Source organism: Ixodes scapularis, unplaced genomic scaffold, assembly GCF_016920785.2.
Source record: "Ixodes scapularis isolate PalLabHiFi unplaced genomic scaffold, ASM1692078v2 PGA_scaffold11__112_contigs__length_91849675, whole genome shotgun sequence".
In the NCBI taxonomy this organism is placed as follows: domain Eukaryota; kingdom Metazoa; phylum Arthropoda; class Arachnida; order Ixodida; family Ixodidae; genus Ixodes; species Ixodes scapularis.
Window position 1 is genome coordinate 70,502,400 of NW_024609837.1, and position 14,612 is coordinate 70,517,011.

The following is a 14,612-nucleotide window of genomic DNA, read 5'->3' on the forward strand; positions in this document are numbered from 1 at the left end:
CACGCAAACCCGCTTAATTCGAGTATGCTTGCAGCGTGTCCCCAAGAAAGCCCGCGTTATTCGAATATGCTTGTGGAGTGACCGCACGCAAACCCGCTTAATTCGAATATGTTTGCGGCGTGTCGCCAAGAAAGCCCGCGTTATTCGAATATGCTTGCGGAGTGACCGCACGCAAACCCGCTTAATTCGAATATGTTTGCGGCGTGTCCCCAAGAAAGCCCGCGTTATTCGAATATGCTTGCGGAGTGACCGCACGCAAACCCGCTTAATTCGAATATGCTTGCGGCGTGTCCCCAAGAAAGCCCGCGTTATTCGAATATGCTTGCGGAGTGACCGCACGCAAACCCGCTTAATTCGAATATGTTTGCGGCGTGTCCCCAAGAAAGCCCGCGTTATTCGAATATGCTTGCGGAGTCACCGTACGCAAACCTGCTTAATTCGAATATGTTTGCGGCGTATCGCCAAGAAAGCCCGCGTTATTCGAATATGCTTGCGGAGTCACCGCACGCAAACCCGCTTAATTCGAATATGCTTGCGGCGTGTCGCCAAGAAAGCCCGCGTTATTCGAATATGCTTGCGGAGTGACCGCACGCAAACCCGCTTAATTCGAATATGTTTGCGGCGTGTACCCAAGAAAGCCCGCGTTATTCGAATATGCTTGCGGTGTGTCCGCACGCAAACCCGCTTAATTCGAAGATGTTTGCGGCGTGTCCACAATTAAACCCGCTTAATTCGAATATGATTACGGCGTGTCCGCAAGCAAACCCGCTTAATTCGAATATGTTAGCGGCGTGTCCGCACGCAAATCCGCTTAATTCGAATATGCTTGCAGCGTGTCCTCTCGCAAACCCGCTTAGTTCGAATATGCTTGCGGCGTGTCTGCAGGCAATTTTGTCATCATGCAAGCAGCGAAAATCGCGTCTTTTGTGTGTTCTATTAGCGGTGTGTCTGCGGCTTGGGTGGTTAAATTTGCTGTCCGCCAATATACTTTTCCTTGAAGTACAATGGAAAATGGTGACAATGTTACGTTCGCGCAGACAGTGCCGCCCAGTGCGCACAGGCTGTCGTGGTAATGTGGGTCCATGAAACACATAAACGAAAAAGAAAAAAAGTGAAAGCCGTTTACAACTTCCTGTAACGCCGAATTGGAGCGCAGCTCTTGAGGAGGAGGAGTGGAGGGTATATTCCTCCTCCTCCCTCGTGATCATGCCTGCTAGTCCTCCTCCCCTCCTGCTCCCCCTCCCTCTCCTTTACCACCTCCTCGTCCTTCAAGCTCCTCCCCTCCCCTCGCCTCCGCCTCCTCGTCTCTCCTCCCCCCTCCTCCACCTTCGTACTGCTTTCCTCCTTGCCGCTCAAGCCGGAAAGGGTCGCGTAAGGGCTGTGCTCTGAAATATAGAGTCAGGAGGAGGAGCGGAGGGGGAGGAGGAGGAGGGGGAGGGGCGACGCCGACGCCGACGTCAACGCCGACGCCGACGCCGCACAGGCTGGAAACGGGTCATGTGACCCGTTTCCAGCCCGTTTCCAGCATGTGACCCGCCCGGACCATACTACACAATGAGGGGAGGAGGAGAAGGAGGGGGAGGAGGAGGAGAGGGAGGAGGAGGAGGGGGAGGAGGAGGAGAGGGAGGGGCGCGGTTACGCCGACGGCGACGGCGACGCCAACGGCGACGCCGACGCCGCTCAGGCTGGAAACGGGCCCCTAAGAGCTGCGCTCTAAAAAACGGAAAAACCGTACCAGCGGTATGCCGTAAAGGTGCATAACCGGCTGGGATCAACGTACCGTGAAGTTGAAAGGAGGAATGGTCGCGAATGGAAAAAGAATGGGCTCCGACGTGATCAGTGCCGGAATTCTGGTGTGGAGCACCGCGTCCATGAAGTTGTTGGCGTCGGTGACCGTGGCCACAGCGGAGGCTGGAAGCAGGCAAGAGGAGCAACGATTAGCCGCTACCCGTCGACATATGGGCTTAGTGTAAACAATTTAGGTGCTCTTAATCTGGCTCAACATATGTTCCAGTTTAGATAACGTTCCACATATTTTCTTTTCTGGAACTAGTTAGCTTACTATGTGGATTGGGGATCATGAGTGCAATAGTTCACTTCGCTACATTTTATTTATTTTATTTCGAACTTATCGTGCTACGTTCTACGTGGACTGTCGTTCCACTCACCCAGTTTCACTTAAAATCTACTCCGGTTAATGCCTCCAGAATGTGGTTGTTGGGTTACATTTATCGTTTACAATTATCCCTTATTTGGAACACTGATCTGTATAAACTACGAAGCCTCTGCAATTATCTGAAACATTGCTTTGTTTAATCTACAAGGTGTATAGAACACGGTTTCTCCTGATTAAGCGGAAGTTATTTCGCAAAAATGTTTCGGTTATAACCAGAACCTAAGTGTGACGAGCTTAGGGGTGTAAAAAACGTACACCCTCAATGCAAGTCATATACATTTGCACCTTCCTCGTGTTCTATGGAGGGTGTCTTTTTTTTAGATTTTTTTTTTCTGAAGACAAATATTTAGGTTTTACTCTGTTTTTCGTACTAGGACGATCAGTGGATTAATTACCTGAATTTGTGTTATTCATTTGTGCTATTCATAAATGATTTCGTGGGTCATGTTTCAATTGAGATTTGAATGTCAGTCGTTAACTAAAAAAATGTGAATTTCTACAATTCACGAAGAAGGCAACGGACTTTGAGATATTTAAAGATCATTCTTTTTTTTATTTTCAGGAGTCGACACCAACTCCGGAGGCAGAAATAATATTTAGAAGAGTTACAGTGACCGCAGATGTAACGTCAGTGCAAACCATGTAGTATAGCTCAAAACTGACCTTACGACCTAATTTGTATGACAGGCAGCAGAACTTGTCAAACACAATCAGAAGCCGAGATTGAAAAGACCACATCTGCGTGCCGACTGCAGTTGCGTTGGTGGGAAGGGCAGCTTCTCTTTCTGCGACTGCTTTATTAACCCCGTATGTGAGTTTAACAAAAGGAAGGACACTTCAATATAGGCCCCTTTTTTTCGAAACCCCATCAAGCAACATTGGCGGTCACCTTTCTTAAGTGACCGCTAGGTGGCGCAAGCTACCGCCCGTTACAAAGGCTGTAGAAATTAACATCCATTTATCCATCCATGAGCACAAAGCGCCCGATCGATCCGAGTTTTCGCCGAACGTACTTGTACTCGACACGAGCTAAGCCGAGTTCACGCCGAACGCTGTCGCCACCGTCGTATTCAATGCTCGCCTTGAGTGCTTGCCCAAACAATGGTTTACTTGGATAATTGGCGCAGCATCTACTAGGTGGCGCGCGCTTCTGGAAAGGGTCTATACGGCGTGCAAGTTCGTCTGCTTCTAGGGCAGGGGTTGCAGTGACGTCAGAAAGAGGCCGAGCTCTTATTGGCTTTGATCGGAAGCATGGTGGCTAGACCTCAATGTAGTAGCTGCCTCGAGGCCTACCCGCTATTCTTCCAAACGGAGCCAATCATAGCTCGACGTTCCGACGTCAGTGCGACCCCTGCGCAAGAAGCAGCCGAACTTGGCGTCCGCACAGCGTTGCAAGGTTGCTGAACTTGCAGGGGCACTGCGGATCTACAATATATGTCTCTATACACCGTTTCACGTACGTTGAACCGCGGCAAACGCTAAGACACGACAAAACCAATCAGCATCGCAAAAAAATTGCGTCGATACGGCGCTGGTCGCGTTTGTGGCTTTGCCATGGCCGGCTAAACAAATCGCGACACAGAAGCAAGCACGGAATCGCGGCGTAGTCACAGTGCGCGATTAGTTCAGTTGCCGATAGTAAACGCACTAACACGATCAGCGCCATGACGATGCACCTTTGTCGCTGCCAGAGTGGCTCCATTGGGTTGTATGGCATCGGCTGCTTTCAAGCCTAAAAGCGATTTTTTTTTTTTTTTTACCTAGCCCAACTAATTATATTTTGTTAATCCCCCCGGCCTTTACCCTTTAAAGTGTGGTATCTGGTATCTTGGTATCTCGAAATGTACCCTTTCACAATTCAATGCCATCTGGTGGCTCAAAAAGCAGTTTAACTTTCGACAAACTAATGGCGGAAAGTGCATTTCATCGTCGGGCACCGTCACTTTCGCACGTCAATGGCAGCACTAAACTTCGTTCTTTGATCACCTGATATTTCTTTCTTGATTTCTTTCATCTTTAATGGTCTGAACACAAGCACTTACCAGTACAAAGCAGCAACCCTTAAGCACCTTAATTAAATTTCTGCCATCAAAAGTCTTTAGAGCCAAACTTGTGCCAAGAAGTTGATTGGACCACACTCCGAAATAAACGTGTACACTGCCGCTGCATCTAATTCGTGCACTCTGTTGTACTGATGGTTCGAACGGACAAACCCCATTCATTGTCCGCTTGGTAGTATCCTCAAAATTTTCTTTCATCAGCCTCAAGAAGGCCGCCATTAGTACGGCACAGATGCCATACACTGAGATGATGATAGTGATCAAAGTAGCCAGACTGAATTTCAAAATGGGTCTATTCAGAAGAGTTTCTGTGTAATCGACAAATGAAAAGGATGTCAAGATCAACATTCAAATATACTCGAGCTTTTCAGTGCCGTAACGTCAGTGGCGGGCAAGCTTGCAGGTCGAGCGGGCAGTCTATAAAATTTACTATGCCGAACATTTGTTTCCTGATGCTGCGCGGGTGCTCAAGCGAGCTTTCAAAACATTCGTTCGACACCACGAAAGTATACTTGCAATCAGTTGGGAACAAATTCTACAGTCCCCTGCCAGCCGCTCGTGTCACTTGTTCATTGTTGTCAGAAGAAACTTTCGGTTCGAAAAATACGATGAGGATCAAAATTGTAAATTCGATAACTTTGAAAACAAAAATTAGTTCGGACTAATTTTTTCGGAGTACTATTTCAGCGGTGTTTGTTGTATGGTTCAGCCAAGTTTGAGGCAAATCGGGTTTCATGAAGAAAACTCCCGAGTACACCTTTACAGTGAAACGAACTATAGATATACCACAATCACAGACGAGTAAATGCGGACTTACCATAGGCCGCTAGAGACAGCGTGAGAAGGCTTACAGTCAGCATTTTGGGGGCAGGTACCTAGAAGAAAAAAAAAAGTTAACGCCAATCGCCAGCAACTACTATTCACATATCGATAACTATACTTTGACTGCAGCCAAAGCTACGAGCGCGATCTAGTGCGCGCTCCTTTGATACGTGCATTTCTAGCGCGAGTGCTCGTTCTGCGGAAGAAACCCTTCAAAGCAGCCACCTCGAGCTCTCGTGCCTTTAATGTTTGTCATATTGGTCCAGCCATATCTCGTAAATATGGACCCCAATTACTATGGACATCCCTCCGTACTATAGTATAGACGCTTTACACACGCGCCAGAATACAGCCGCCATTGCTGACCTTCTCTTGTTTTACCGAGATACCGAGCCACTGAAATTGGTGTGGACAAACCTCCACAAAGGCCAATGCCGGGGAGCAAGACAGAATAAAATCTAAGATATCAATAATCTGGCGTGCTACGGTAGTAATGAAGTGAAGTAAACGTAATAAGGGGGAACAAAAACTGAAGGTCAGTTATGGCGGCGCCCATTCACAGCTGCTGCAAAGCGTCTATAGATACAGTAAATAGTCGTGCTCGAACTGGGTAAATATATACATTTTTGTATCGTTAATGTGGACGACTCGAATTAGGAACGATTCTGTAGAGCAACGGGAGCGTCCATACAAGACATTACTGGTACAATGTTACCACGGAAATATTATAAGCATGAGAATAGCTTAAAAAGAGAGGGCCGTACCCATAATAAAACGTGTTTTGCCGTCTTTGTTTGTTTTGTTTGTTTGTTTTTTGTTTTTTTTGTGTGTGTGCTTTCGTACAAACAATAATCCTTCAATTGATGTGGTAAAACTCGTCAATTTAACTGGCATACACCATAAAACGGAACCCCAGCGGGAGACTTGTTTATGCCTTCAAGGAGTGGCTGCGCGGAACACGCGATTTCGGTAACAGCGTGAACTGCTTTGATCTAATTACATTAGTGTGATTTTTATGCTGTGTACGACTTTTAACTTTGCCAATACCACTTTGAACTTCTGTTGTATGGCCCAACGAGGGTTGAAAGTACTGTCATTCCTGGTAAGGGCTCAAGAACTATATATATTCTTTCGCATGCAGTACTCCTTTAATATTGGTGGAATAATCATCCCAACAACTATAAACACGGGGTTAGACAACGCGACAATCATAAAAGCTACATGATAGTTTTATTGTGTTACGTCCTGCATACTGATTCCTTATAACTTAATGGATTTTGTGGTATTCGATATTTACCGAAAATCGTTAATAATCGTACCTCTAATAACTTTCGGTGAAGCGGTGGAAAGGACAATAAATGCCAAAACCTTTATTCATAATTCTGAATTTAGGATCATTTCACTATTTAGACTTGACGGGAATATTAGGAACCTGTTAGTATAAAACCCCTTTCTTGATACTCAAAAAAAAACGAATATATATTTGTTATACTATTCAAACTGTTATACTATTCAATACTATTCAAAAAACGCAGAAAAACGCTCAGTCTGGCTGATGAAAATAAACTACATTTTATTTACGTCCAGTCATAGAAGAACTCAATCACCGTGAATTCAGAAGCCTTACACTATATAAAACTGCTCATTTATTTGATTTTACCCTTTCACGCACTCTCAAGCTCTACGCAAGGCCGAGAAAATCAGTGTGATGCGTTCGAAGATTGGGAGCAAACTTATAGCGCCCACATTATTCAAAACAAAAAAACAAAACACTTTTTTGAGTACAACTTTTTTTTTTGCCTAAATTTTAAAAAAAAAGGTATATTTTTACCTTGTTTTTCTTTCCTTATATAATATCGCAAAACCGTATAGCCGCACGTGCGTCTGACGAATTTCGTTCGCAGTTCCGGGACCGGTTTTTTCCTTGTGTGTGTGGTTTTCTTTGTATTGTAAGTTCTCGGGATTGCTACATTCTTTGCCTGAGGTGTGACCACCGCCAAGTGAATATCGATGCCTCAGAATCAAAACTTACGAAATTCACTACAAGAAAAGTCCATCGTAACATTCAACTTTACAATAAGCTACCTATTAATTGAGAAAGTAAAGAATTACTAAATACGTATGAGTTATTTTGAACGACAAACTACAATGGCAGGATGATGTAAATTATGTGGCAGGAAAGGCGAGTATTGGGCTTTATGAGAAGAAATTTATATATCGCTCATCCAGACGTTCGTTTACTAGCTTACAAGTCATATATTTGGTCCTAGCTGGAATATGCGTCTATCATATGGAATCCTTCACAAGGCTATTTAATTCAAGAAATTTGATCAATCCAAAACAAGGCCCTTATATTTATATTTTAAAGATCATTCTGAATACACGAGCATAACCCAGCTGAAAAATGAAGCCGACTTACCACTCCTCTCTACCAGAAGAAAAATTTCGCGACTAACCTTTTTCCATAACCACTATAATAATAATCCATTACTGAGGCTTGAACTTGTCAAGCCGCCACATCGTATTTTTCCTAGATTAGTTATCAACATAAAATACTACTACAGGCACCTCGCACCAAACTCTTCCAGAGATCTTCGTTACAGTTGACAATAAACCATTGGAACAAACTATCTACCCCTATTAAAGTTCTTAATAACTTTGACGAATTGAAGAATGGGTGCACTTTGAACTTTGTGAATTGATGTATATGGGTTGTGTGCCACGGTTACCGTTATTTTTATTTGTGTGCTTTTCCATAGTGTGTTTTACACGTATGTTTATGTGCTACTACATGTTTTGGTTATTTTGGTACTCTACACGTGTTCTGTACGCATGTTTTTGTTTTTGTTTTTACATTGCCATAACGTTGTTGTTGTTTTTTGTGTTGTTTACGCGCTTTCACGTTTTTGCTTACGTTAAAGCTGTTAAATTTTCACCCTCATGTATGCCCTAGTAGGGGGCTTGGGATGCACGAATAAATCAAATCGAGAAGCTCCCCTTGTCGCCGACGGTCGTATAATTTCATCGACGCATCAGTTTCGGATTCAAAATCGCACTTGAGACACAGGCTCGGCGAAACTGCAGGTCTCACCTGCTCCTACTAAATATTCGAATTCGGGAACACACGTATTTATCAAGTATTTATAATATGATATTTATTTATTTTTATATTTATTATTTTTACATTTAAACTATAGACACACATTATAATTAGTCTGTATGGGTTTGGAGACCGTGAAAAGAATCACACGAACCCGCGCTAAAACACAAATATATTCCGAAATCCGGGGGAAGTCACATCTCAAAGAGTTTTATTCCGGCTTAAGATAAAAAAAAAAATAGCAAAAACAGATATGTTTCGCCACCTATACGGGCTGCGTCTTTACTACACACTGACCACGTTGAAGTGGCCCGCTTCGCCGTGGCCAGTGTACACTGAAGACGCCACCCGTATACGTGGCGAAACGTCCGTATGTTTTTGTTACTTGTTTTGTTATGTTAAGCTGGAGTAAACTCTTTGAAATACGCACTAAAACGCCGTATTGTTGGTGACAAAAACTGCAGCGACAAAAACTGCAGCTCGCCGGAACGTCCAACCCCAAACCATTTCTGGGGCAATCATTAATCGATTGACTCATTCATTAGCACTTAAGTGCACCAACACGGGAATTGCATGAGGTAAAGGGATAAAAAAATTTACATGTGGCACACACAAAAAAAAGCTAAACATTTAAAAAACAATATTCTAGATGTCGGCCAGGCGGATTTGAACGCGAGGGAACTTAACTGATTACATAACGGTATAAATATAAACTTTGCTAAGAAAATCGGGAATCACTGATGCACGCTATGAAATTCGGAAAATTATTAGATTTTTCTGCATGAATGGGTTCCTTGTTTTTGGTATAAATATATCGATAAACCCCGAAAACTAACCCCCCATCCCCGGTTTCATCAAATCGAGAAAAACCGGAAACTCTCAAATTAGAGTTGTCCTTGTATTAAAAAAAAAAAAAAAAAAAAAAAAAACTTAAGCTTAACGAAAAGGAATTTTTATCTTCATGTTTATTTTCTGCTGACCTCCCAGAATACAGTCAACACTCAACAGTCCTTAATTAATGTATATCTTTGAGAACCACACCCTTGGTCTCGTTACGTTCTCTTACAAAAACCGAATATTTTTTTTTTAATACTCAAGTTACGCGCATGTCTTCTTGATGCTGGGAAATCTCACACTTGTGCTCTGTATTTTTTTACAAAAATTCCCATAACCGAATTGAAAAGAAAAACATTTCGTATATGATTTGTGCAACAAACCTGTCTTAACTTTTTTTACGTCATATAATGTAATTTTAAGTTCTGTAAGTTATAATAGAAGGAATTATATAAGACGTACATGACCTTGTTTGTTCTCATGCTTAATGGACAAATTCTTTTTTTTTCACTGGGGTTAAATGTTAATTTCTTTTCTGACACCGGACATTTGTACCGCAAAACACCGAATCCTTAAGAAAAACTACCCCCCCCCCCCCCCCCGCCATAGACACACACAAAACATATTCGAATTTAAATAACAATAAACCCCAGAAAACACGACAGTCTATTCATGAAGCAGTTCCGACCAATTCAGGACTCAGCACTTACCAAGTTGGTCGTCCCGCGCAAGCCGTCCAACTGAGCGGGCCTGCGATGCGATCAAGGCGGCGGCGATCCAAGAGGCTCCTTCTCTCTCTCAAGCACGTGATCACGTGCAACTTACGTGACTAACGCCTACCCGCGACCAGCGATAAGAAAAATGGAAAAATGAAAAAACCCGTTCTCCGCGGCTTCCGAATGAAATTGCTTGCGCAAGTGTATTCTTGGCCGAGAGCGGAATAGGAATCCCGATCCGGCTGCTCGAGTCAACCTTCGTCCGAACGAAGAAAAAAACAAAGATGGTGTAGATTTGTGTCAAAGCTCAACGAAAGCCGAGACCCTGGCACCGTTTGAAAGGCGCAGTATATATATATATATATATATGCCTTTACGCTATCGGTTCTTTGCCGTGACCCGCGATTCCATATCACAGTGGAGGAGACGCTGCACATAGCTCTACACAGTTGCACTGCCGTGCTTTAGGTTGGTGGACGGTGTTCACGTGAAACTTCGACGTCACGTGACATCATTAAATCTATATAGTCAATATATTAATCTGGTTAGGAAATGTCACGTGCGGGGACATCGGTGGCACCAGTTGGCAGTCACGATGATGCCCGTGTACCACTGGCGACGTCTTAATGTGCAGAAAGCAGCAGCGAAACATCGCCTGTAAAGTTTGCTTGTTTTTGCACTGTTTATAATTTTTTTTTATCTAGCCTACTTTGCACGAAAAGAAGAACAAGAAAACACCAAAATTGCGCCTTGAATAAAAATAAAGTTGGCAAGCACTCGAGCAGCTTTAACTCGTCCCGGCTAGTGCCACTAAATATGCTACGCTTTAGAGTATCGACACTTGGCCATTTTGTGTCTTAAAATCATGGTTGCCAGTTATCTGAAGCTTTATCTGAAATCACAGGAAACGCTTTTCCGCCCTCCACAAATGTTTAAACACTTCGCGTAAGAGCAAAACAATATTACGTGACCTTCCTAACACCGCATCTAATGCTGAGGAAGTCGCACTTTTGAATCATGACGATCGGGAGTTGCGTCTGCTCTGCATACGAGCCAAAATGGCGGCGCCCACAACAATGTCGGGGAACGGAGTGCCGATACTCTAAGCGCAGCTCATTTACCGCTCATTCACACTGGAAGCGGATCCGCGTTCGCAAAGCGGTAGCGAACGCGGTTGTATAAAGATCCAGTGCAATTGCACGCGCACTTGATGTCATCGAGTGCGCGTGCAATTGCACTGGATCTTCATACAACCGCGTTCGCAACCGCTTTGCGAACGCGGACCCGCTTCCAGTGTGAATGAGCGGTTAGTGGCTCTAGTACCGGCAAAGCGGACACGCGAAACCTTTCGTCTGCTTTCTTTATCTGCTTTTCTCTCGCTTTTTTTCTCGTTCTTTCTCTCGGGGCCTCCGATGTCAGGGCTCAGGATTTCCCGCGTTCTGCTACCGTCTTTACACCCCTGATAAAATCACCTAACACCGCGAGGTCACGTGGGACCATTCCGTCACCTTAGACTAAATTCCCGCTAAATTTAGTGGAAAAAATCTTCCACCAAAGTTAGGCGCGAAACTCGTGACGTCATGTGACATGACGTCACAAGACACTGTTTCAAGTTTATTTGTTCCTCTTCGTACAAAAAGAGCGTCGCAATGTCGCAACACTGTGATTCCCCGCTAAATTTAGCGGAGAAATGTTCGCACTAAACTTAGCAGAGCACGACGAGCACGACATACGGGACCCCTCAACGAAAGTCGGCAAGATCGCGGACCCCCGCGATCGACCAGCGCCTTGTGGCTATTGGCCAGCACCAAGGTCAAGCAGCGGCGCTTAGCCAATCGCGGCGCTCGGCGATCTCGCCGACTTTCTCGCGGAGTGTCCAACTCAGAGCCCCAGGGCCGGTTTGCTCATCTTGAGGCCGCGGCTGCGGCTAAGAGGGATTTTTATGTCACGTGACGAGCTCCATGGAGACAAGGAAGTGCCTAGCGTCCCTGCCTAATGGCAGAGAAGTCCGTGCCGCTTCGAGTACAAAAGTCTAATTTCGCTCGCAGAAACTGACTGCAAAGGCTTTCAACTGAACTCCAATTAACCGCCCCATCATACTTTAGGAGCGGCAGGTAAAGTTACGGCCAGGGAAGGTAAATATAAGCCAAAATAAAGGAAAAATCACGCAAAGCGAAAGCGGTGGCTGTGTATTTATATAAATGTGCCAGGCGATGTTGAGAGCATCGTATAAGGCATTCGACCGTGTTAGCCATGATGTACTCTTTGATGTTTTGAGTCATGTCAATGTTGGTGACGCCATCCTAGAAGGTGTAAAGATGGCCTATAAGGACTGTACAACAAGGCTTATAGTGAACAAAGAGCTCAGTTCTGTTATTAACGTACGAGAGTCGGTACGACAAGGTTGCCCTATGTCTCCCCTTTTGTTTAATTTGTATTTAGAGTTTTTTTGTTTAAGCGTAAAAAATAGTCAACGTGTCCGAGGTTTACAATTTAATAATGCAGAAGAAAAAGTCATGAGTTACGCCGATGACATCGCTGTTTTTTGTACGGACAAAGAAAGCGTCACCGAAGTCATAACCTTGACTAAAAGGTTTTGCCACGCTACTGGTGCTGTTAGAAACTGGGAGAAGTGCCGTGGTTTCTGGCATGGCGCTTGGGCCACTACACCCTCAGAATTTGAGGGTGTATGCTGGGACACAGTGCCGTGCCAGTACCTCGGGGTGCCATTGCAAAGTTTCCGGAATAGACGAAAGTACTGGTCGGGTGTCGCTACCGACCTGGACAGGCGTGTTTCTCGTTGGAAGCAACGCGAGCTGTCCATTTTTGCCCGAGCGACTGTTTGTAACTTTTTTCTTATTGCAAAGCTTTGTATGTTCTTCAGGTCATCCATTGTGCGCGAACCGATGTTCAAAAATTTCATCGAATTTTTGACACGTTTATTTGGAGTTCGAAGTATGAGCCCGTGAGACGAGACAATCTTTTTCATCGAGTTTGTTACGGTGGCGTGGGGCTTTCCCACCTTTTTGTCAAGCAGCTTGTGTCACGCTTCTTTTTTTTTTCTTTTTGAGAGAGAGACCAAGAGCACCCGTTCATTCGCACACTGATTCAGACTACAGCAGACGCTGCTCGCGCCGGCGCTGGCACTGGTATATAAATACACAACCACCGCTTTCGTTTCGCGTGATTTTTCCTTTATTTTGGCTTATGTTTACCTTCCCTGGCCGTAACTTTACCTGCCGCTCCTAACGTATGATGGGGCGGTCAATTGGACTTCAGTTGAAAGCCTCTGCAGTCAGTTTCTGCGAGCGAAATTAGACGTTTGTACTCGAAGCGGCACGGAATCCTCTGCCATTAGGCAGGGACGCTAGGCACTTCCTTGTCCCCATGGAGCTCGTCCCGTGACATAAAAATCCCTCTTGGCCGCAGCCGCAGCCGCGGCCGCAAGATGAGCAAACCGGCCCAGGGGGCGCACCTTAACGAAACCGAAGGCTGCAGCTTACCAACTAAAAGATCATATTGCCGTCTTGGGTCTTGTATGGCCTCATCTTCCTGAGTCACCAAACGCACTATCTTTTCTTTTTTTTCTTTTCTGACATAGCAAGAAAGCGTTTGGATACTCAAATTTGCAGACATGCCGTCTTTGTGGGTGCTTGATAATGATCGAGCGGAAATAAAAGGTGAGTAAGTTGCGGAATAGAAACTAGGGTTCAGAGCGGATTTCTTTTTACCGAAACGTCGGCTGCTATTTCAGACTAAGTTAATAAATAGGCGACCTGGTAAAGGTTACATATAGTTCAATAGGAGACGCGTGTGCTTGCACTTTTTTGTCGTCCGTTCGTCTCTGGTATAAATTATGTATGTAAGTTCTTTTGTGTGTTTTTTTTTTCAAGTTCTTACCAAATTTGACTAAACTCGTTTTCTTTTCCTTGGCAATTCTAAGGTCTATTTCACTCATATACCTGTAAGCAATGCTTATTATTTATTTATCCAGTCCACCTGTGAATCAGTTGTACTTTGTCATCAGTCGAAAGACTTGTACCTCTAAGTCCCTCGTCTTTTGTTGGCTATGAAAGAGTTGTATGCCTTCTTTGTTTGATGTGCTTTGTTTTCAGTGGAACGATACCTGTCAGCGCCTTGTAATTTGTAGTCGGTTGAAAGAGTTGTACATGTCAACCAGTTATGTTCGACAATTGTACATTGTGGTCACTTGACAGTTTTATACAGTAGGCCATTGTTCTCTGTTGGAAGTTGAAAGTGTTAGTTCATATCAGTTTCTCGTTCTTCCTTGACAGTTGATAATCGTACTTGCCAGCTTCTTGTCTCTATTGTGAATTGAAAGAGTCTTACCTGTTAGTCCCCAGTTCTTTTTTGTTGCCTGTAGAAAATTCATACCTGGCAATCTTTTTTTTTTTTTTTTAATTTGTATGTGAGAATGTTGTGATTTGTATCCCTTTGTTAACGATTGAAAAAAAAAAAAGAATTAACCACTTCGCCCCAGACATTCTTGTATTATTTTTCCAGGTTTTTTTCTTACTTTTTTTTTTTTTCACTGCAGATATAATTTACGTTTACCAAACGCTCCACCCAAATGTAGCACCAGCAGGTTCGGACAAGATGCCAAAGTTTCAGAACTTGGAGGTACCTGGTTTTAAGTGTCATAAAATATTTTAGAATATTTCAAACGAGAAAATAGGGTCTGTTAAACCGGAAAACGACGCCATTCCTCTCAATGTATTCGTCGGCTTGTACGCCTGCCACAGATCCTTTTCAAGAGTGCGCGCCATTGCATGTCCGCCATTGCTTGATCACGCGCTCTGAACATGTATTGGACACGAATGCTGGGTCAACGTTCGGCTAGGTCTCGGATTCAATCACACGCCTCGTGCCCAATGGATGGATGG

At 44.2% G+C, this 14,612-nt stretch overlaps 1 protein-coding gene across 1 annotated transcript in view; it reads right to left on the reverse strand.

Moving 5' to 3' along the window:
* LOC8023444 overlaps window positions 1-10,376 on the reverse strand; it is a 37,874-nt gene extending 27,498 nt beyond the window's left edge. Inside the window, exons 1-3 of the mRNA XM_029994630.4 lie at window positions 9,703-10,376; window positions 5,054-5,111; window positions 1,781-1,911 (exon numbers count right to left, since the gene is read on the reverse strand). Of these exons, the coding sequence (XP_029850490.2) occupies window positions 1,781-1,911; window positions 5,054-5,096 (174 nt within the window). The 5' untranslated portion in view covers window positions 5,097-5,111; window positions 9,703-10,376. The remainder of the gene's footprint in view (window positions 1-1,780; window positions 1,912-5,053; window positions 5,112-9,702) is intronic.
* Between the last annotated feature and the right edge of the window lie 4,236 nt (window positions 10,377-14,612).